Here is a 22,275-nt window from a genome sequence, read left to right as displayed (position 1 = left end):
ACAGGTTGAGGGCAGGAACAGCTGGGGCCAGGAAGAGGGAAGACTGCAGCCCTGGCCCAGATGTGAGAGAAATGAGCCCAGGGCCCGGAGGCTGCCTGGGGAGGAAGGTGGGCAGAACACTGGGCTCTGCCAGCTGGTGGAAGGAGGCCTGGCCACCTCCGGTTGGTTCCATGTGCCCCCAAGGGCTTTCACAACTGGTCTAAAAGGCAAACATCCGGGAACCAGGTAGCTGTGTTCTACAGAGAACATGTGCACAGAATACACAGGCCAGGACAAGCACTGACCTGATCCATTAAGGGATCAGAGAAAGCAGGTCAAACTGTACCGAAAAGAAGCAGGTCCAGTGGCTCGGGAGGCTGAGGCAGGAGGATGGGGAATTCACAACTAGCCTCAGCAATTGCGAGGCACTCAGTAACTCAGACCTTATCTCCAAATAAAATACAATATAGGGATGAGGATGTGGCTCAGTGGTTGAGTGCTCCTGAGTTCAATCCCCAGTACCCGTTCCAAAAAAAAAAAAAAAAAAAAGAAGTAGGAAGTACTCTGCCATCTTCATTTCCAAGAGCAAAAGTTGCTCAAAATAAGAAGCTTGAGGACAGAAGCACAAGCTTGCAGTCCTAACTACTCGGGAGGCTGACTCAGGAGGATCACCTAAACCCAGGAGTTCAGGACCAGCCTGGGCAAAAGAGAAAACAGCAAGACCCCCCCCCCCATCTCAAAAAACTAAAAAGGATGGGCTGGGGTTGTGGCTCAGTGATAGAGCACTTGCCTAGCATGTATGAGGCACTGGGTTCAATTCTTAGCACCGCATGTGAATAAATAAAATAAAGGTCCACGGACAACTAAAAAACATTTTAAAAAATAATAATAGAAGGTGAAGGGAGAAAGAAGAAACATGCCGATGTTTTTGCCCAGGAAAAAAGGGTCTCCCAGGTCGACTCATGCATGCCTTTCCTCCCCAAATAATATCCTTTGCCCTGCTACACCCCCGGACCTTTTTTTTTTTTTAATTTTTATTATTAGTTGTTCAAAACATTACATAGTTCCTGACATATTTCATACATTTGATTCAAGTGGGTTATGAACTCCCATTTTTACCCCGCATACAGATTGCACAATCACATCCGTTACACATCCACTTTTTTACATACTGCCATACTAGTGTCTGTTGACGTCTCCCTACAATGCGGAGGCTGGCTTCCAACTTGTGGCCGCCTAAAAGGCGTAGCAGGGGGCTCACTGCCCACGACGGCTTCCGGGGGCGGGGTCTCAAAACGGAAACCTGCTCAGGCCCCGCCCCTTCCACTCGCGCGCCCCTCCCCTCGGCCCAGAGCCACCCTAGCTGTCTCGCGTGTCTTTCTCAAAGCCTCGCGAGGACGGTGCCCCCCGGGAGCGGAAGTCTCGATCGCTGGAGGTGGGGGGGTGGGAGGCGGGCCGACTACACTTCCCAGGATGCCTCGCGCAGGCCCAGGCGCTCCCGGGCTGAGCACGTGCCGGTTTTGGCGAGAGGCGGGTGTCGTGTCCCCAGAGGACGGCAACGCTGCCTCCGGTGGCCGCGTCTTTGTCTCCAAGAACGGGCCGGCCCCTTGCACGCCCTGGCCTCGGTGTCCACACAGCGCAGCGCAGGTTGCCCAGGGTGTTGCAGCTCGTTCACCGGCTTAAAAGCTGCTCCTTGTGTTCCCGAATGGGCCGGCCGAGGTGACCCAGCTGTGAGCCTGTGCTTGCTTCAAGTGTTCCAGCGAGACAGACAGACAGTGAACAAAATAGTTGCACGTAATTGTTCACTCACATCTGTGGTCAGTGCTGGCAAAGGGAGTAGAGTGGGCAGGGGCCGCTTCCTCGGCCTCGGACCCACCCGGGGAGGCTGCAGAACCGCCTCCTCTCTGTAAGGACCCGGTAGTTTGTGCTGTTGAGACGTCCACTTGGTACGACCCGGAGAACGACTTCGCGAAGCTCGGAGGCTCGCTGACCAGGCTACAGCAGGTTTTCAAGCCGGCTTTGAGGAAGGTAGAGGAAATCTTTCTGTCTCAAGTCCCCGACTCCACGGCCTCGGGGGCGCTCTGAAAGCACCATGACAGAAAAGCGGTGCAGTGGGACACGAGACAGATTTCACAAGGCTCTTGGCTTTTTTTCTTCCAAGAAATGTTGTGCTTCCTTGTCTCCCAGTTTCTGTTGCTTCCTTGTCACATCAAAGGGAACAGCAGCTGCCTTTTTTTTTTGGTACCAGGGATTGAACCAGGGGTGTCTAACCCTGGGCAGCATCCCCAGCCCTTTTTTATATTTCACTGGAGACAGAGTCTTCCTGAGTTGTTCAGGGCTAAGTTGCTGAGGCTGGGTTTTTTTTTTTTTTTTTTAAGAGAGAGAGAATTTTTAATTAATTAATTTATTTTAGTTTTCGGTGGACACAACATCTTTATTTTATTTTTAAGTGGTGCTGAGAATCCAACCCAAAGCCCCACGCATGGCAGGCGAGCCATTACCTGATCGACATCCCCAGCCCCTGAGGCTGGGTTTGAACTCACCTCCTGTGAGTCTCTGGGATTACAGAGTGCACATCTGCTTTTTTTCCCTCCCAATACTGGGATTGAACTCCGGGGTGCTCTGCCACTGAGCTATACCTCAAGCCCCCCCCCTTTTTTTTTAAGTTGTAGATGCACACAATACCTTTATTTATTTATTTTTATGGGTGCAGAGGATCCAACCCAGTGCTTCACACATGCTAGGCAAACGTTCTACCACTGAGCTACACAACCCCAGGCCCCCTTAAGCCCTTTTCATTGTTTTGAGACAGGGTCTCACTACATTGCCCTGGTTAGCCTTGAATTTGTGATCCTCCTGACTCAGCCTCCCAAGTGGCTGGGATTACAGGTGTGATCACACAACAACTGTTGCATTTTCTTTTTTGATAAACACACTACTATTTAAACTGAGGCTAGGAAAGGCATTGCAGAGGGCCTTTGGAATTCAGCCTACCCCAGAGAGAGGGATGTTAAAGACGTGAAGAGAGATCAGGGTAAGGCTTGGAGAGGAGTAGGAAGTAGCTCCAAGAAAAAAAAATTTTTTTCAAGGAAACATTTTTTTTTTTTTTTAAATATGCCTCCTGGAATCACTGTGTTCTAGTTCTCTAGAATCTAAATATATTGTTACCTTATTTGACAAAAGGGATTTGGCAGGGGTGATGGAATTCAGGATTTTGAGATGAAAGATTATTTTGGTGGGCCCAATAATCACAAGAGTAAGGGTCCTTATAAGAGAGAAGCAGAGGGGGACTTGACCCAGGGGAAGGCAGTGTGGCCCTGGGAACAAGGGGTTAAGCTGCTGGCTTTGAAAGCGGGGGGGGGGGGGGGGGGGGGGGGGGGGGGCTGAGGCCTTGGCTCAGTGGTAGGGCACTTGCCTAGCATGTGTGAGGCACTGGGTTCGATTCTCCACGTGTAAGCAAATGAATAAAATAAAGGTCTCCACAAAGTGAGGAACCGAGCTCTAGGAGCTGGGGAAAGAAAGACGTTGTCTCCTCTGGAGCATGTCCTTTCTCGGATTGTGATTTGGGCCCTTTTACTGGAGTTCTAGGGCAAAGACCCTGGCTCTGGGGGTCCTGACAGACCAGTCTCTTCCACCTGTTCCAATATGACAATCAAAGAGACAGGCAGTGGCCAAGAGTGGGACAGGAGCTTTGATCAGTGTGGCCACCGAGGGAAGAGCAGATACTGAGGTGCAGTGGCCAAACATCTGTCTTCAATAGCTGACGGACACTGTGAGGTTTAAAGACAAAGGGATCAAGGCAGTGCTGGGGGCGGGGGGCTTGCTTGGCTCCGGAGGGAGTTGCATAGCTGACGGAATCTGTCGTCTTGTTTGTGCCACTGTCTGGTCGATCCTTATCTCAGGACTAGTTCTGGGAAGGTCATGGTGGCTTGAGGGCAATTCGCTCCCCTTTGTGGAATGATGGCTCCTGCTTAGGGGGGGCAGCCTCAGCTCCTTCAGAAGCTCCCTCAGCTTCTGTTTAGGGGGCAGACCCATCATGGGGTAATCTGCTGAGACTCACTGTTGCTTGGGGGTAGTTTCAGTCCCTTGTCATAAAGATGCTTATCACTCAGACCTGTGGTTCCTGGAATGCAAAGTGACCACAGAAGAAAGCTGCTCAGAAGAAAAGTTGAAGAGGCAGTTGGAGTCAGAGGGGGGCAACATGGTGGCTAGGTCAGTGCGTGAGCCCTCCTCTGCCCAGTGATACTGATGTTAGACTCTGACAAGCCTCCAGTATGTGCTAATTTGTTACAGCACCCATAGGAAACTAATACAGTGGTATGGGAGTCCGGTGGACAGGTACATTGTTTCCCACCCTTCTCTGGGAACCTTGGTAGGATACTCTGCACACCTGTGCACAGCTATCAGTGGTTCCCAGCTGGACATACTGTGTACCCCAGGGGACTGGTTTGGGGTCATTTATAGTTGTCACAGTGGGGGAGTTGCTACTGACATCTAGTGGGTCGAGAACAGTGATGCTGCTGAACCTCCTTCAGTGCACAGGAGAGCCTCCTCCAGCAAAGAATGATCCAGCCTCTAACGTCAGTAGTGCCGAGCAGAGGCTCGCAGGGCTGGTGTAATATCCATCCCTAGAAATGCACTTGCGGTGCCAAAGAGCATGCGGTTTTGAAATACTGTAGCCATTGCCATATTGCCTAAGGCTGATCTCAAACTGGGGAACATGCTATGGCATGGGACAGTGTTTCGTCCTTTGTGTAGCCATGTGCCACCACTAAGACGTTTGTTAGAGAGAGTGTTAGTCCTCCATCGGTGTGACCAAATACTGAGATTAAAAAAAAAAAATTGAAAGGTTTTTTTATCCTATCGTCTATGTATATAGGGGGGAGTGGGGAAGCACTGGGATGGTCGAGCACCCCTGAGTGCTGTGCCACTGAGCTCCATCCGCCTCCATCATCCGGGGAAGTCAAGGAAGGCTTCATGGAGGAGTTGACCTGTAGCTAGGATAACTGCTCACCGTTGTCACTGAGGAGTGCCTCAGCTCCCATCACGTAAAGTCCATCCCTCCTGGAGGATCTTGGGAGAGGACAACTCGCACACGGCCACAGGTTCTCCTCCCTGGACTGACTCCGTCCGGTTGCCTTCCCCTCTGTCCGCGTGCCATTTCTCAGGTTGTGGCAGGCACAACAAGAATTGTGGAGTTTGGTCCGAATACCAACACCACAGAGAGGGACACAGTCACCCCCGACCCCCGTTGTATAGCTGCAGAGCCTGAGGCAGGGGAGGACCAGGGACTCTGCGCTGGAATCTCCTGCTCACCATGTTGGTCTGCTAGGGCAGGAAAGAAGGAAGGCAGGGCCCACGTGGCTCAGAGTGGCTTAGGGAGGACAGCCAAAGGTCAGGCCACCAGGGACGTGGGGGAGTCGAGTGCTCATGGCCTAGTCCCAGGCCAAGAGCCAGAGGGCAGGACAAACGGGAGGGCCCAATTTGTGACTGGGCTCTGGCGCAGGACAGTGGGATTGACTTCCCGAGGATCTTGGGTCTCATGCTATTAAAAGAGAAAAACAGAACCATGCTTTTCTCTGAGGCTACCTCAAAGAAGTCATTTTCGAGCTGGGCGTGGTGGCACACACCTGTAATCCCAGCGGCTCTGGAGGCTGAGGTAGGAGGATCCCGAGTTCAAAGCCAGCCTCAGGAATGCCGTGGCACTAAGCAACTCAGTGAGACCCTGTCTCTCAATAAAATACAAAATAGGGCTGGGGATGGGGCTCAGTGGTGGAGTACCCTCAGTTCAAGCCCTGGTACCGCCCCCCAAAAAAAGGAACACAGTTTCTAATACAAAGCAATGTCCACCTTTAATAGGTATTGTATTGGGGGTTGGGTGCAAGGACCTGGGGAGCCTGCAAGTGCTTAGAACTCATCCTTGGGATCCTCTTGGACCCGCCTACGGACCTTCAAGGGTGCAGGGGTGGTCAGCTGTTGGGTGGAGGCCGGGCCCAGGTTCACCCAGCCCGGCCCGCTGGGCAATAGGTGGCTCTCGTTGAGCCTGACGACACGGTAGTTCTCATAGTGGACGTTGTGGGTGATGTCCTTCAGGTCTTGGAGGTGGGAGCTGGGTGGTGAGAGGCAGGTCAGCCCTGACCACGGTGGCCCTGCGACCCCTTCCCGGCCTCCCAGGCCTCACCGGATGAGCAGATCTCTCAGGAGAGGAAACTCACAGTGCGCCATATTCTCCACTGCAAGACACGGGCCTGAACGTGGCTCCAGCGGGCACTGAGCGAGCCCCGTGCCCCACCCCGGGCCCATCTTGCCCCTCTGCCCTTCCCTCGGTTCTCTCAGCCATTCGTTCATCCGCTGTCTGGCCTGGGGCCTGGGGCAGTGGCCACTACGGCTAGCTGCTGAGCCAGGGAGTGAGCCCACCTTCACCGCATCAGATTTCGCCCATGGTACCACCGATGGCGGACACACGTTTCTAGCGACAACATGGTAGCTCCTGCTACCCAGCCTGGTCCTTGGCAGGGCCCTTTGGCTCCCTCAGCTAGTGCCCCCCAGTGTCCCTCCCTCCGTGAGCGCCTTGTCAGCTGTGTGGGGACTTGCACTCTGTCCCTCCCGGTATTCCTGCGATGCCTATTTGACTAGAGGAGACTGAGGCCAAGTCAGACAGCTCGCCTGGGCCTCCCGCTCAGGTGTGTGTGCTGCTGTCTGTGGACTTTGCCGCCCCAGCCCAGGTCCCTAAGGTGCAGGCCGGGCTCTGGTTCCCGCCCCCTCCTCAGTGCGTCTCCGGGGTCCCCGCACTGACCTTCCACGATGCCCCACTTGGTCTTCCGGCCCAGCACGCACCTCCCGTTTACCACGTGCTCTCGGTCTGCACCGACCACGGCGAAAGGGATCCGCTCCTAGGGGAGGGGAGGAGGAGGCACCTGGGAGGAGGCTGGGGCACTGTCCTCCGTGGGAGGGAGCACGGTGTTCGGGGCGTCCAAGGTACAGAGTCTAACCCGTGCCTGCTCTGCCTCAGCTGCACATGAGGGCGCCAGCAGGACGGTCGGAGGCCTCTGGACGTTCGCAAAGCATTTAGCATAGTTCAAGGTTGGCAGAGTAGCCTTGGAAACTGTCCGGTTAATAACCACAGTAATAATATAATCTCAGGCCAGGGGTGTAGCCCAGCGGCAGAACCATGCTAGGCATGTGCAAGGGTTCCATCCCCAGCACTGCAAAAAAATAAGAAATAAAAGGGGTTGGGGATACAGCTCAGTTGGTAGAGTGCTTGCCTTGCATGCACAAGGCCCTGGGTTCGATCCCCAGCACCAAAAAACAAAAAAAAAAGTATAACATGTGTGATCTATAAACATATATCACATTGCACATGTACCATACATATTCTGAATTCCATGTGTAATCCTTACATACGTAAGTCTGCAGTCCTGCTGACATTGAACCTCCAACCTGTGAAACGAAACGGTCATCTCCGCCTGGGGTCATCATGAGGGTTAAAACAGACAGGTGTGCACAGGGTGGTCATGAAGCAAGTTGGGCTTCCTCAGCTTTATTCTGGCCTCCTTCTAGCCACGGGATCCCGTTTGGGACACGTCCACTTACCCTTCCTAGTTTCCATCCTGTGTGAGGCAACTTGAGGCCCTCACTAGAGGCCACGCTGATATGGTCACCCTCTCTTGGACCTCTACCCTCTAGGACTGTGATCTAAATAAATCTCATACCTTATAAATTGTCCAGTCTCGGGTGTTGTATTACGGCAAATGAAAACTGACTAAGACACCATCCCATTTGGTGTGGTCTTTCCCTGTGGTTTTGAGATTTGGATTTCCCTAACGACTGATGATGTTAGGCACCTTTGTGTGTGTTTCTTAGACATTTGTATATCTTTGTGTGTGTACACGTTTCTGGAGGGTGAACCTAGGGCCTTACACAAGCCCTTTACCACTGAGCTACAGCCCCAGTCCTTTTTATTTTTTATTTTGAGACAGAGTTTTATTAAGTTGCACAGGATGACCTTGAACTTTTCATCCTCCTGCCTCATCCTCTCAATCAGCTGGGGTTACAGGCATTTACCACTACACCTGGCTTTTATGTTTTTTTTTGGTGGTGCTGGGGATTGAACCCAGGGCCTTGTGCGTGCAAGGCAAGCACTCCACCAACTGAGCTATGTCCCCAGACCCCTTTATATATTCTTGGGGAAATGTCTACTCAGATCTTTGGCCTGCTCTTTTATTTGAGTGCTGGGAGTTGAGCCCAAGTACTCTACCACCGAGTCACACCCCCAGGCTGTCAGCCCGGGCAATCACGGGCACCACACCCCTAGTCCTTGCCCTTTAGGCTTTTGTTGTTGACTTGTGAGAGTCCTTAGGATACAAGCCCCTTTTTAGAGATGTGACTTGCCAACATTTCTTGCTTTTCTGTGGATTGTCTGATGTGAGCCATTTCTTGCTCACCTTGAATTTGTAGACGGATCAGTTTTGTACCTGCTAGAAGTACACGTGCATTTCCCTGAGTTGCAGAGAGAGAGCCCAGTTCCACCAACGTTCTGCCCCCTGCAGCTTCTTACCCGAATCTTGCTGTTGAGGATCCTGTCATTGATGTCCTCGTCGAAGCATTTCTGTGGGTACACATCAATGCAGTGATTTCTCAGGTCTTCCTGGATCTGCCAACCAAACACAGGCGACCTCAGCCCATCCTGCCCACCCTGCTCTCTGCCACACCAATCCCAGCCCTGCCTGGAGCACCCAGATCACCCTACTCCTGAAGGCCTCTCGCTCCTCAATGGTCAGGCTGTCAGCCCGGGCAATCACGGGCACCACATTCACAGTCCGGCACAGTCTCTGCAGGAACTCGATGTCCAGGGGCCGCAGGCTGCCCAGGCAGGGCAGGGACAGTGGTGGCGGGGATAGGGAATAGTGAGAGGCCACCCAGCCCGAAGCCCACACTGGCACTCCTCCTCCTCGTGTCTGCCCTAGGTGGGGGGCCCTCCCTGGCTGGTCCAGCCACCTCACCAGTGACCAGTGGGCGGCACGAAGTACACGCAGCAGTGCACCCGCGTGTCGGGGATGTGGCGCTGCCTGGTGATGAGGATCTCCTCCTGCAGGTACCGTTCGTACTGCTCGTTGATGTAGCCCAGAATCGGGTCCCAGCTGGGCAGAAAAGCCCCCTTAGAACAGACCCCCAGAGCCCGCCTGCCTCCCTGGCCCCCAAGGGCGGCTCAGTCCCCTTATGGCCCTTTGTCAGCCCTTTGCATCATGGGAGACAGACAGACCCTTGCCATTCTCCCCTGAAGCCTTGGCTGATAGCACCTACTTTGTAGGGAAGGGAACACGCACGAGAAAGCTGGCTGCCCTTGTCTGAGCCACCCCTGACTTTTTTTTTTGGTATCGGGATGGAACCCAGGGGTGTTTTACACTGAGCCGCTTCCCGGCCCTTTTTATTTATTTTTTTATTTTGAGACAGAATCTCACTGAGCTGCTTTGGGCCTTGCTAAGTAGCTGAGGCTGGCCTTGAACTTGTGATCCTCCTGCCTCAGCCTCCCGAGCTGCTGAGATCACAGCCTGTGCCACCACGCCTGGCTGGCCTTCAATTTTAGATGGCATGGCCAGGCCTCTCTGGAGCTGGGGTATCTCCCAGGGGTCGGAGGACCGGGGTGGGAGCTAGTGGCCCACCCGGGGACCCACCACTTGTCGTTGTTGATCTGGTCCCCGAAGCCGGGCGTGTCGGTCACGGTGAGCTTCAGCTTCACGCCCTTCTCCTCGATGACTGTGGGGAGAGCAGAGGGGAGGGATCGGACCCAGCGGGTGGGGGCGGGCCGGGGCTCACTCACCGTGGGTCACCGAGTGCAGCTGCAACGTCTGTGGCATGGGCGTCCCCAGGCCCGGCAGGCTCGACTTCCACACCTTGGACTTGAACAGGGTGTTCACCATGGTGGACTTGCCCAGCCCGCTCTGCCCTGGGAGTGACCAGAGGACAGCAGTCAGGGGCGGGCCCGCCTCAGGCAGCCTCTCCCGCTGGTGACCCCGTGAGATGTTTCAGAAAGCAGACTGTTTTCTGGGCAGAGTGTCAACGCAGTCAAGTACCCACGGTCACAAGCGTCCAGCTCAACATTTTCCTCCCCTTTGCTTATTGAGGTAAAATTGACGTGGCAAAAATAACCATTATCGTTTTCAAGTGCACCGTGAAGTGGCAGTACTCAAGAGGCACAGGCAGAGGACTCCAGTTCAAGGCCAGCCTCCGGCAACTCAGTGAGACTCTGTCTCAAGATGAAACAACATCTTGCTTTTTTTGGTACCAGGGATTGAACTAGGGAGCACTCAACCGCCGCTGAGCCACATCCCCAGCTCTTTTTTGTATTTGCTTTTCCTTAGAATAATGTTCAGTCATACTGTAGCCCATGTCCATGCTTCATTCTTTTTCATGACTGAATAATATTCCACTGTATGAATAAGCCAAGTTTTGCTTGCTCAGCCACCCACTGATGGGCATTTCACCCAGTTTTTACAAATGAAACCCAGCCACATGAGCATCCATGACATCGAATCAAGAGTGCACTGGGGTCCCAAGTCCAGGAGTCTGACCCTCCCCGCAGTCCCTCCTTGCCTCTTGGTGGGTGATTTTTGTCTGTAATAACAGGTTCCCAGATTTTCCACTGTAGCACTCCCATGAGGTGCCATGGCCAGGCTCCCTGCCGAACGGGGACCCTGAGACTGAGGGATGAGGCGACACTCCCAGGTCCACAGGCCTTGTCCTTGTCCCTCAGTCCTGCTGTCTGTGAGCCCCTCACTCACCCACCACCATGATGTTGAACTCAAACCCCATCTTCATGGCCTTGATCTTCAGTTGGTCCAGCACAGCCTCGATGCCCACAGAGTCAGAGGCCTCGCAGGGCGGGGTCCTGGGGCTCGAGGGTGGCGACGAGCACGGGGAGAAGGATCGCCTCAGGGGATCCATGGGGCCAAGGCACCGAGATGCCGATGGCACCTGTCATTGGTGTGGAGGGAGAAGCTGCCTGTTGCTGGGCCTTCTCGTTTCTGAACACAGACGCCGCATTCTGTGCCCCTTGCTCTGCCCGAGGCCCACCGTCCACGGCTGGGGAGACTTGAACCCCCACCCAGAGGCTCCAGCCCAGAGGCCTGCCCTCCCCACCCCCAGCGCAGGTGACTCTGGGTCTAGGGGCTCTGCACTCAGGCAGGCCAAAGCCCAGGGGTACATTGTGGCTGGATGGGGTCCTGGAAGGGGCCACAGGAAGTGGGGGATGCAGCAAAGGGCTCCGCCCAGCAGGGACCTCGGAAGGGGGCTCTTGGAGGAGGTGCCCCACTCTCCCCTGGGGGACACATAAGCAGAGTGAGCAGAGCTGGAGAGCAAGAGAGACACCGAGAGCGAAGGGGACACAGACACAGAGGGACTGACCAAAGCCCAGGCTGCGAGGGCCAGGGAAGACGGCCTTGGAGAGAGGACAGTGGCCAGCCCAGCAGAGGAGCAAGAGAAAGAATCAGCCTCTGGTGGCGCCTGGCGGAGTCCCTGTGGGAGCCACCAGGGTCCGGGTGCACGTGGTGGGGGAGGGGAGGGTGGCAGTTGACCACAGAATCCAAGCTCAAGCCTCCGCCCTGCGACCCCCACCTGCAGCAGGAGAGGCCAAGGAAGCGGCCGTCCTCCCGGCCCTACCCTGCAATGCCTGGACGCTGGCCAAAGCCCACTACCACCACTGTGTGCGCCGAGGTCCCCAAGGTCACCAGCTGGGCTTGTTTCCCAAGTTCATGCCCTTAACCACTCTGCTGGGGAAGCACACCCAGACCCCCAACAGAACATCCATGCATTTTCTTTTCCTTCTGGACTGGGGATTGAAACCAGGCGCCTCACTGTTGAGCCACGTCCCCAGCCCTTTATGCTCTTTGAGGCAGGATCTCCCTAAGTTGCTTAGGGCCTCATCACTAAGTTGCTGATATTGGCCTCGAACTTGTGGGCCTCCTCCTCAGCCTCCTGAGCCGCTGGGATTACCACACCTGGCCCGTGTATTTTCTTTGGTCCATCAGTTGTTGTCACCATCATGTTTTTAACTGCATCAGTTGGTGGAGAGCTTCCTGGCAGGCACAAGGCCCTGGGTTCAATCCCCACCCAGCACCACACACACACACACACACAAAAAAAAAAAAACCCCAAGAGATCAACCTAGAAAAGGGCACTTACCCTGCTCCTGGCATTGCTCTGGGGGCCCTGGGATGCGGCTTTGTTAAATAATCGCCACCTCACAGAACGATCTGGAGTATCACCCCTGATTCACAGATAAGGGAGGTCACGCTGGGTGTGGTGGCGCACACCTGTAATCCCAGTGGCTCGGGAGGCCGTCAGAGGATTGTGAGTTAAAAGCCAGCCTCAGCAATTCAGCGAGGCCCGCAGTAACTCAGCGAGACCCTGTCTCTAAATAAAATATAACAAAGGGCTGGGCATGTGGCTCAGTGGCTAAGTGCCCCTGGATTCACTCCCCAGTACCAAAAAAAAAAAAAAAAAAAAGAGTGGGGGAGGTCACACATAATTGAGGAAGGGGCTGGGCTGGGACTGAAGGCAGCCACTGAGTCCTCCTGCTTATCCCCCCCCACCCCGCCCTCTTGCTCATGGAAATGTCTGGATTTCCATGTGCATCTTAGAGATGAGAACCCTGGCCAGTCGTGCCCTCTTTAGGCAGATCATGTGTTACACCAAACCTCTAGAGACCGAGGGATCTCTGACATCAAAGGGTTTATTGAGTAATTACAGGTGCTAGGCAGACAAGGCGCAGGTCCTGGGGCAGGTCCCAGCGGCTGCCAGCATCCCTCTACATGGTGGGTGGAAAAGGTCCCCAGACCTGAGTGGAGGCACTCTTCAAGGTGGTGGGAGGGCCGGGCAAAAGTGGGCGGGGCTCTGAGAGAGGAGGGGTGTCTATGCTCCTGGATCAGTGGAGGTCATCAGCGGAGGTCAACAGCCCAGGAAGCTTATGAGTTGACACATAAAGAGGGTGTGAGGGCCCACAGCTGGCTGTGGTGGACTGAAGCCAAGGTGTCCACCCTCTTGCTTTGTCATTGAGACGGCCTCCACGGTGCTGATGGAGTCCACCTCTGAGCCCCACCCCGCCTGGGACTTCTCTGGCCAGGGTCCAGCCTCCCTGCCTCGCTCAAGCTGCCGTGTTCTTTCTTTCCTGCTTCCTGGCAGCTGACTTTGGAAGCCCCCAGCAATCCTCTGACCCCGGCGCTGGCAGACTCTCTGTAAAGGGGCAGACAGTCCTTATTTGGGGCTTTGCTGGTCCTCAGGTGTCCGTTGCAAGGACTGCTCAGCTCTTCCCACCGCAGGCGGCTGGGAGGGGCCGCGTGTTGCGTGCGCAAGGCTGCAGCCTGGGGTCTGCCCTCCTGCTCTACCCTTGGACTTGCCCCAGCACTGTCCTCCGTGTCCACTCCGTTCCCTGGCCTCCACTTCCTTGTGCTCAGACACCACAGGCTTGAAGCACAGAAACAGGAAGACCAGGCCAAGCCTGCCTGGGCCAGGGTCCTCTCAGCAGGAAGTCTGGAGGCCCCTCTGCAGGGCTCCTGAAGGAGTGGGTGGGGTGGTCTCCCAAAGCAGAGCAAGTGGGGACTTTGCTAGGGTTAGGGTTAGTTGCTAGCAGAGACCAGATGGATCCAGTCACCTGTGGGCTGAGTCTGGGGATGTCCCCTAAAGAAATGAGCCTCTGGGCAGAGTGTTCCCGGGCAGCCGGCCTTCTCCAGGACTCTCTCACCCCTGTGCATGAAGAGTAATTCGGAAGTCGGGAGGGAAATGTCCTGGTGGCCACCGACAAGGACTGTGCGGTGCTGGCGTAGTCCAAGCCTTCCAGCAAACGCCGCAGACAGCGTGCTGACCTCAGGAAGTGCCTCGAGGGTTGGATGAGCTTAGCTGTGTGGAGCCTGCACAGGAGCCCACAGAAGCTGCAAGTGGGAGGTGACCCCACACAGCCATTTAGTACCCGCCCTCATGTTGAGAATGCTTCTGCGAATCCTGGTAACCCACAGAGGTGGACCTGTTAATGCACTCATCTTACAGATGAGGAAGTAGGTATAGAAGGGTCAGGGAACATGCCCAAGCATGAACGGTACCAGGGATTAAACCTAGGATTGCTTTATCACTGAGCTACATCTCCAACCCTTTTAATTTTTGAGACAGGGTCTCCTTAAATTGCTGAGGCTGGCCTTGAACTTGTGATCTTCCTGCTTCAGTCCCCCCAGTCTCTCAGGATTACAGATATACAATACCAAACCCGGTTTAATTTTTTTCTTCTTTCCTGCTAAACATTAAGAACCACAAGAACAAGAACTAGTGTCCACCTGGTTTTTAGTCCTGCCTCTGGTCCCCAGTGGCCAAGGAAAGCAGGGAGGAGTGAGGGCTACTTCTGCTGGGGAGGGTCATAGGTGTGAAGGTCAGGGGCGGTGCCCTAGGGAAAGACCTCATCTGAGAGCATAACCACTTCCTTGTGTAAGATCAGGCGAGGCAGGCAGGCAGGCGGGCAGCCACCGAAGGAGGCAGGTTTAAAAAGGCCGCCAAAGGAGGCTCTATTGAGATATCACTCCCAGGTGGAACTCGATCAGACCCACAGACTGGACAGGAGAAGGGTCTGAGGAGAAACCGAGTGGAAGCCTGACTGGACTTTTTTTTTTTTTTTTAGTTTTCGGCGGACACAGCATCTTTGTTTGTATGTGGTGCTGAGGGTCGAACCCGGGCCCGCACGCATGCCAGGTGAGCGCCCTACCGCTTGAGCCACATCCCCAGGCCCGGGACTGGACTTTTATGGGGCTTACAGCAGGAAGGGAAGGGCTTGGGACCAGAAAAGGTGTCTCTTGTCCTGCTGGAGCTGGTCAGGGGAGCTGGCTGAACTCCAGGATTGGCCAGGGGGTCCTGCTGATTGACAGGTGTCAGTCAGGAGATCCCGCTGATTGACGATGGTTTCTGTCTTGCGCCTGATCGATGTTTCTTTCCTGCTCGGGCTGCTTTGTTCTAGGTCACCACCACAGACCCGACACCTTGCAAGGGTTATTTTTAAGAATGAAAGATGTAGTGTGAGGCCAGCCGCATCACCCCAGCTGCCCAGAGAAGGGAGTGGACCCTGGCCAAGCTCCTGACCCCCGCCCTCTGCCTGTGCTCTCTTCTTCCTCTGGCTCTCTGTCCCCTTCTATCCACCAAATCAAAGGGCACTGAGTGCCCACCTGTTCCAGGTTGCTTGTCTGGTATGTTGAGAAAAGGTAAAAATAAGATCTTGCGAAAGAAGGAGCCAGCAGTACAGAGGCCAGCTGGGGCCTCGGCCCCTGTCCCCAGGGTCTGGCAGCCCCGTCTGGCCCTGGGGAGGGCGGGGCTGGTTGCCAAGGCCTCAGGTGGTGTGGATCCGGAAGCAGGAAACAGTCTGTGCTCTCCAGGCTGGAACTGCCTGGCCAGGGGAGCAAGGCTTCCTGGAGGCAGGTGGCACCTGGGGGCAGCCCTGGGGGAAAGAGGGAGCAGGACAGGGCTGCAGGGGGCTGTCTGGGCTGGAAGGGTGGGGCTAGAAGAGGAGTGGGAGGCACGGGGCCTGAGGCAGGGCCGGCTGAGGGACAGGTGGCGAGAGCTGGGCAGTGGCCCCGGCCGGGGACAGGGGGAGCAGAGGGGCTGGGCCACGGAGGCCGGAGCTGGCCCAGGGTTCTAAGGTCACCCTCTGGGGGCTGGAACAGCTGGTTCCTGCGGAGATGGGCCTGTCTGCGGAGGAGCTGAGGCAGGGGCTGGAGGTCACAGCCCAGGAAGTGCTGGGGAGACTGAAGAGCCGCCACCTGTTCCAGTCCGAGTGGGACACTGCTGCCTTTGTGGTCTTCCTCATCTTCGTGGGTGAGTGTGGCTGGTGCCCTTGGACCCTAAAGGCCCATCCCAGGGCCAGGCCGGAGCCCATATCTGCACACCCGTCCTGCTCCAGGCACCGTCCTGTTCCTGCTGCTGCTGGTCACTGCCCACTGCTGCTGCCACTGCTGCTGCCCCTCCCCCAGGAAGGTGAAGGTGAGGGGGGGGCAGCCCAAGTGGGGCAATAGTTGTAGCTCTCCTCCTCCTCGGTGGTCCCATTTCCCAGGACTGATCCAGGAAGGGGCTGGGCAGGGTCTGGAGGGGCGGCTGGGAACCCAGCGATGCCCACAGCACCCCTCTGCCTTACAGGAGAGACCTCAGGGAGTGGACAACTTGGCCCTGGAACCTTAATGCCTCTCCCTTGGTTTGTGTCCTGCTGGTGATGGTAACAAAGCTTATGTCTGCCCAGAGCGTGTGTCTTGATTGTTCCTAGCCCTGCTGCAGAGCGTTCCTCCAGGTCACTCAGTTCATGGTCTCTGACAGGGGGCCTCAGCTCCCAAGCACAGCTCATCCCCTTCCCACTTGGCTCATGGACAACCAGGGGACGGACCACATGTCCCCAGATGGGTGTGGCGAATGGGGTGGGAACCACTGACCACCAGAACCCCAGCTGGCCCCACGCAGACAGAGACCAGGGCTGCAGGCAGCCTGAGGATCTTTATTTTGTGGAGGCTGCCCGCAGGGCAGAGCGAAGTCAGGGCACTAAGCACATTCCCCGAGCAGCTTCCACCTGCTGAGCCTCCTTCCTTCCTGCCATCCTCTGCCAAATGGGCTGGGCTGCCTCTCATCACCCGGAGGAAGCTGCAGCCCTGGGCCTGGGCTGCGGACACCCCTGGGCCATCTTCTCAGCCCTGCTGCCAGAGTTCATCCCGGTGTGCAAATGGGGGGGCGAGGGGGAGAAACAGCATGAGGTGCTCGCTCCGGGGGCACCACAGAGGAGTGTGTATGGGGAAGGGCCTCCATTGGGCAGGAGCCACCCTCTCGGGGGACAGGCTCCTGGGGCGGCCTGCTCAGAAGGGTCTGTAGCTCCAGTAGCTGGAGAACACGGAGATCTGCAGAGGGAGTGTGTGGTCAGTGGGTGCTGGGGCTCCCCTCAGCTCCAGCCCCCTGCTGCAACCTCCACGACCAGGTGAGAGTCAGGTCACCTGAGGGCACAGTGTGAAGTGAGGGCCCAGCAGCACTGTGGCCCAGCTGCCTGGTGTGTGGGAACAGTGGGCCACTTAGGAGGTGTGCCACATGCCCTCGGGATGCTCTCTCCCCCAAAAGAAGGGGCTCTGCCCTGCTCCTCTTGCCCCACAGCACCCCACACACCTTGTCCTTGAGCTGCTGGCAGAGCTGCAGGGAGACGGTGAAGTACACCAGGGCGTCATTGAGCCAGGGGACCACACACTCCACCTTGTGTACGTGGCTCACCTCCAGGCGCTGGGCGCCCCACTCGCTGGAGAGGAGGTGCGGTTCCTGAGGGCTGGCCAGCCCCCGGCAGAGGGGTGGCAAGGGGGCGCCCCAGGACCCCTCTCCCGGTACTTACAACATGGCCCCGGGGCTATGGAGCACGGAGCCTCCAGCTGGGCGGAAATTCTAGGCAGAAACACCAGGACCTGTGAGGCCAAGGCGAGGCCCAGGGCTGGCGCTCTGGAGGCAAGGTCTGCTCACCTTGGTGGAGTTGGGCTGCAGGGCGTGCAGCTGGTACACCGTGAGGCACAGCTTGTTGAGGTTGATGTAGACGTTGACCAGCAAGTCCGGAGGCAGGCTGGGGGCAAACATCCTCTGGGGAAGAAGGGGGGTGAGGCCCCTCCCACCCAGGCTGCACCCCTGTGGGGTGGGTATAGTTCCTGCTGCCACCTAGGCACCCAGCACCCAGCCCAAACCCGCACCTGGGACCAGGGTTTCCAGACTTTCCCAGGTGCCCTGGGATCCTCCTGTGCTGTTGGGTTTGGAGCCATGGCCCAGAGCAGAGCAACACATGGGGGGGGGACACAGGGTGACAGTCACGACTGTGTTCCCATAAACCACAGACACACAATTCAGACCCCTGCAATTTGGGGTTGGCACTTGTGTCCTTTCCAGGGGACAAGCTGGACCTGTCGGTGGGACCCCTCTCTTGGTGTGGGGGCTGCCCGAGGCACTGACCGTGAGGCCGCTGGCGGCGATCTCAGGCAGGGTGAGGGTGGCAGGGGTCGTGAGCCGGTTGCGGGCTCGGGTCAGCTGCAGCATCACAGCGTCCATGAGCTGGGGAAGGTGGCCACGGCTGCTGTGAGGGCCACTGGTCTGGTCCCCACCCTCCCTAACAGCACCAGGGAGCAACAGTCGTAGCCCTGCTCCTCCTAGGTGGTCCCAGTGCCCAGGAGCAGGGCTGGGGACAGCCGCCACTCAGAATCTGCTGTGTGGGGATCTTGGGCACCGGCCCACGGGAGTCAGGGCGCAGGCTTTATGGATGGGGCATAGGCAATGAAGGAGCTGAGAAGAGGAGGGGCTAACCCCACTTGGATGCAAGAGGCCAGTGAAGGCTTCCTGGAGGAGGCTCAGTTGAGATCTTGAGTTTTCCCAGGTGAGGAAACTAACCCTCCAAAGGGGTAAGCCAGGTCATACTGCTGGTGAACAGTAGAGGCACTCGGAGCCCTTTCTTCCCTTGCCAGGGAGCAAAGCCCCACCTTCCATGTCTTCTAATATTCATGGAGCCTGTTGGTCATGGAGGTTCAGAAAGGGTGGATGAACCATCCAAAGACACACAGCAAGTCAGAGGCAGAGCTAAAGCATTCGAGTCAGCTCTTCCCACAAGTAAATCTCTTGCTTTGTCTTTGTCATTAATTAAAAGCTTAACTCTGGGTCCCAGAGAGTGAGCCACTACGTGGTAGGTAGATAAGTGAACACTGAGAGGGGAAGGATCATCTTCGGTTACACCTGAGAATATGGGCCAAGGTCCACAGGCACAGGGCTCCCTGAGAGCCTGGGGGCCAATGCTCTCCAGGGGCCTCGGCTACATCAGGGCAGCTCACCTTGAGGACTTCAGCGCCTGTCTTGAACTGGTAGTTCTCATCCCGGTTGGCGAGGAGGTAAATAGCTTGGCTCACATGGTTCCTCGCATCCTGGATCTGAGAAGAGCATCCATGAGAGGTTATGGGGCTGGGTGTCATCAGCTTCAGAGCAGCTGCATCTCTGGGAGAGGCTGGGCCAGCACACGGTGGGGACCTGACCTCCCAGGAGACAGCATCAATCTGCCCAGCTGAGTCCTCAAGGGCAAGGCCAGGTGGGCCAGGTCTCTGCCCTTGTGTAGCTCACCTTCTAAAGCACAGACGATTGCAGAGGAAGTCCACAAGGGGACAAGGCTGGGGGACTCCCAGAAGGGCAAGCACAGCAAGGTGGGATGCAGAGGATGGGGTCAGAGGAGGCCCCTAGAGAGGCAACTCCTGGCTTGAGGCCTATGTGATGGGCAAGGCCAAGGGGGAGGGCTCCCGGCAGGAGATATACACACAGGCCAAAGCACTGAGGTGCAGCCCAGCCTCAGAAAAACAGCCCAGGAAAGAGGCTGGGCCCATGGCTTAGTCCCTGATAGGAAGCGTGCTCTTGGTCCCAGAGCCATGAGAAGTTCCCGGAGGAGTGAGTGACTAGTTTAGGGGCACCATCAGCTGACCCCGCTGCGCCAGAGGGCCCCTAGGCAGGACAGGTTCTTTCTCCCTGTGTGGAGCAGGCCCTGGGGCTCAGGCACCGCCCACCCCAGCTCAGCTTCGCTGCTAGGCAACTCCCTCCCAGACTTGCTGTGGCCACAGATCCCCATGGCCAGCCCCAGGGAGGCCCAGCGTGTGGGCCTGTCCCTGCCTGCCCCTGCGGCCTGTGCCCTGGCCAGGCAGGGGCCGGGTCACCTGCTGCAGCTTCCACTGCTTGTCCTCTCTGAAGGCCAAGTGTAGCAGCTGGTTGTTCCGGGGCATCTTCAGATTCACATCCTGATGGGCAAGAGTGGAATAAGCAGGGCAAAGGAACATCCTATTTTGGGCCACCCTGTGCCCCGGAGCCAGGGGCAGGAATGGAGTAGCTGGTGGTTCAGGCCCCACAGGGCGAAGGGCCTCTCAACATCTTCACCATGGGGGCTGAACAGGGAGGCAGAAAACAGGAACTCGGGCCCAGGAGGACTCAGAGAGAAGGAAAAGGGAAAAGAGAGGTTGAGAAAGGGGAAGAACTGTAGGAGAATGTGGCCTTTGTGTGACAGTGGGCAATGGGGAGCATCTGTCAAGGGCAATAGACTGAAGCCACCGAAGAGAAGGACCTTCCCCCATGGCTTGGTGCCTGGTTCAGGGCGGGGCGTAGACAGGCTCAGACATTTGGCTGATTCACCTTTGATCCAGGGCCAGCCTAATCCTGCCAAGGCTCACGTTTCATAGGATCCAGACACCAGGCAGGGCTGGGGGCAAAGTAGTGCCCTTCCCTGAATCCACATGCCAATCCCAGGAGAAGGTGCAGGGGGTACTGTCATTTTACAAACAAGTAAGCCCAGGCCTAAAGAGGCCAAGAGTCTTGCCCAGAGTCACACAGATGGCTGGGGGACAGCTGAAGAAATCAGGAGCCCCCCCCCCCCCCCCCCCCCCCCGCAGCTTTTCCACACTGACAGTATGGGAGAGGAGAGGGCCCAAGGAACTCACCGCCTGGCTGAGGGCATCTCCTTGCAGAGTCAGCACACCCTTCACCTGGTCTGTGCTACAACACGTGGGGGTCAGCGGGTGGGGGGGTACCCACTGTCCTCCCGACTGTGGAACCCTCCCAGTGGGCCACCCTTTGCTGTTCAGCATTCTCCCTGGCTGTCATACTGTGCATTGCGTACCCAAATTAGCTTGCAGGACAGAGCCATGACCAGGCCTCCTGCCCCCAGGTACCCCAGGAGTCCCCCCAACTAAAGAACCCCTCCTCCAGGTGTCTGCCCACCTCAACTCACCCGCAGCTGCCCAGGATGAAGTTCTCCTGCTTGGCAGGCCCCTCAGTGCCTGAGCCTGGAAGAGTGAAGCGGAGAGAGGCCTCCTGCGGGGGACAAAGAGCACCTGGGTGAAGTCTGCCCAAGTCCAGCCAGGATGCCTTCAGAGTGCCCCCAGGCCCCAGGTCATGAGAGGGGGGCATTGTGGGCTGGCTTGACCTGGAGCCTGGGGCTTAGCTGAGGTAGGATGGCCCTACTCAAGGCTCCAGGGCCCCTTCCTGAACACAGCCTGAGTTTCCAGTCCCAAGGGAGCCCAGACTTGCTCAAACCACACTCCTTGAGCACCTACTGTGTGGTCCCTATGGGGAATACAGGACAAAGGGTGGTCCCCCCAGCTGAGCTGAGGTGCTGGGGTGTGAGAAGCGAGTGATGGAACAAGACAGTAGTTAACCGGCAGTTCTGGGTCATACTGCCCAGGCACTGCGCTGGACATTTTTGTGAGATAAATGTCTTATTTATCTTCACAATAGTCCTGTGAAGCCTGTACTGTTATCTCCCTCGGCAGACGAGGAAAGAGAGGCTCAAAGAGGTTGAGTAATTTGGCTGAGATCACACTGCAGGGAAGAACCAGGGATCCTTCAGCTTTCAGATTAAATGTCATTGCTTTCAAAGGAAACCTTCTTCGCCCAAGCCCCGAGGGATAACGCCAGGCGCTTGCTTGTCATCCTCTGCACTTGGCTGCTTGCGTAATCAGGTGCCGATTGCTTGACCCCAAGTTCACTGAGGCGGGGGCCTCGTCAGAGTACCGCCGCGCCCTGTTATCAGCTACGGCACGACCGGCGACAGGGGCCCAGTGGGAGGGGGCGGTCGCCGAGCCTGGCAGGGTCGGGGCGCAGAGGCCGGGGGGGGGGGGGGGGGGGCAGGGCCGCAGGTGGATGGGTGGGCGGGCGCGCACTTACCTTGAGGATGTCCTGCAGCTGCCTCAGCACGGCGTGCACCTCGGCGTGCAGCAGCCAGCGGAACTCCTCCTCCTGCCGGGACAGCGCGGGGTCACTGCCTGGCCCGGCCCGGCCCGGCCCGCCGCCCGCCGCCCGCGCGCCTCACCAGCACCGTTCGCTCCGCCGCGGTCGCTGCCATCGCGGTCGCCATCGCCGCCGCCCAGCGCCGGTCGCAGCGGTCCGCCGTCTGTCCGTGAGCAGCGCCCGCCCCGCCCCTTAGCGTCGATTGGCAGAACGGGCTGAGGCCCCGCCCCCTAATAAGCGATTGGCCGGCGACTACTGTCCCGCCTAATGCGACCTGCGGGCGCCCTGAAACCAGGCCGGCTGCAGCGCAAGCCGGTTGTCCCCTGCTCCAGGGACCTAGCTGACCGCCGCACTCGGGTGGGACGTTTTGGCCGCCGGCCCCGCCCCACCTCCGTCTAGGGATTGGCCGGCCGGGCGGCCCGCCCGCGCTCGGCCTCGCCATTGGCCCGCTGTGCGCCGCCCCCGCGAGCGCGGAGCCATCCGCAAGCCTGGTCCCTACTCGGCAGGTCCCCACCCCAAGCT

General features: G+C 57.1%; 3 protein-coding genes across 6 annotated transcripts; 1 reads left to right on the top strand and 2 right to left on the bottom strand.

Moving 5' to 3' along the window:
* Window positions 1–6,593: 6,593 nt before the first annotated feature.
* Septin12 (septin 12) lies at window positions 6,594–10,923 on the bottom strand. The gene is made up of 7 exons (XM_027940772.3): window positions 10,761–10,923; window positions 9,800–9,925; window positions 9,654–9,735; window positions 8,982–9,119; window positions 8,724–8,841; window positions 8,537–8,632; window positions 6,594–6,872 (listed from the first exon to the last, which is right to left on the bottom strand). The coding sequence occupies exons 1-7, from the start codon at window positions 10,921–10,923 to the stop codon at window positions 6,633–6,635; spliced, it is 963 nt and encodes a 320-aa protein (XP_027796573.2). The 3' UTR covers window positions 6,594–6,632.
* A 3,606-nt stretch (window positions 10,924–14,529) lies between these two features.
* Smim22 (small integral membrane protein 22) lies at window positions 14,530–16,241 on the top strand. 3 transcript variants are annotated; one of them, XM_027940904.3, is made up of 6 exons: window positions 14,530–14,546; window positions 14,639–14,709; window positions 14,972–15,197; window positions 15,672–15,822; window positions 15,908–15,987; window positions 16,141–16,241. In XM_027940904.3, the coding sequence occupies exons 4-6, from the start codon at window positions 15,687–15,689 to the stop codon at window positions 16,180–16,182; spliced, it is 258 nt and encodes an 85-aa protein (XP_027796705.2). In that variant the 5' UTR covers window positions 14,530–14,546; window positions 14,639–14,709; window positions 14,972–15,197; window positions 15,672–15,686; the 3' UTR covers window positions 16,183–16,241. The 3 variants fall into 3 exon arrangements, with proteins under 3 accessions (XP_027796705.2, XP_027796706.2, XP_027796704.2); XM_027940905.2 differs by lacking the exons at window positions 14,530–14,546; window positions 14,639–14,709; window positions 14,972–15,197 and adding an exon at window positions 15,308–15,426; XM_027940903.2 differs by lacking the exons at window positions 14,530–14,546; window positions 14,639–14,709; window positions 14,972–15,197 and adding an exon at window positions 15,310–15,422.
* Window positions 16,242–16,469: 228 nt separating this feature from the next.
* Window positions 16,470–22,146, bottom strand: Rogdi (rogdi atypical leucine zipper). Of its 2 annotated transcripts, none has more exons than XM_071605554.1 (11): window positions 21,842–22,146; window positions 21,691–21,762; window positions 20,756–20,838; window positions 20,466–20,520; window positions 19,692–19,772; window positions 18,828–18,923; window positions 17,962–18,060; window positions 17,485–17,598; window positions 17,360–17,409; window positions 17,143–17,269; window positions 16,470–16,883 (listed from the first exon to the last, which is right to left on the bottom strand). In XM_071605554.1, the coding sequence occupies exons 1-11, from the start codon at window positions 21,878–21,880 to the stop codon at window positions 16,842–16,844; spliced, it is 858 nt and encodes a 285-aa protein (XP_071461655.1). In that variant the 5' UTR covers window positions 21,881–22,146; the 3' UTR covers window positions 16,470–16,841. The 2 variants fall into 2 exon arrangements, with proteins under 2 accessions (XP_071461655.1, XP_027796702.1); XM_027940901.2 differs by having other exon boundaries at window positions 21,836–22,145.
* Between the last annotated feature and the right edge of the window lie 129 nt (window positions 22,147–22,275).

Source organism: Marmota flaviventris, chromosome 19 (assembly GCF_047511675.1).
Source record: "Marmota flaviventris isolate mMarFla1 chromosome 19, mMarFla1.hap1, whole genome shotgun sequence".
In the NCBI taxonomy this organism is placed as follows: domain Eukaryota; kingdom Metazoa; phylum Chordata; class Mammalia; order Rodentia; family Sciuridae; genus Marmota; species Marmota flaviventris.
The sequence above is the reverse complement of the archived record's forward strand: the minus strand, read 5'-3'. Positions and strand labels throughout refer to the sequence as shown.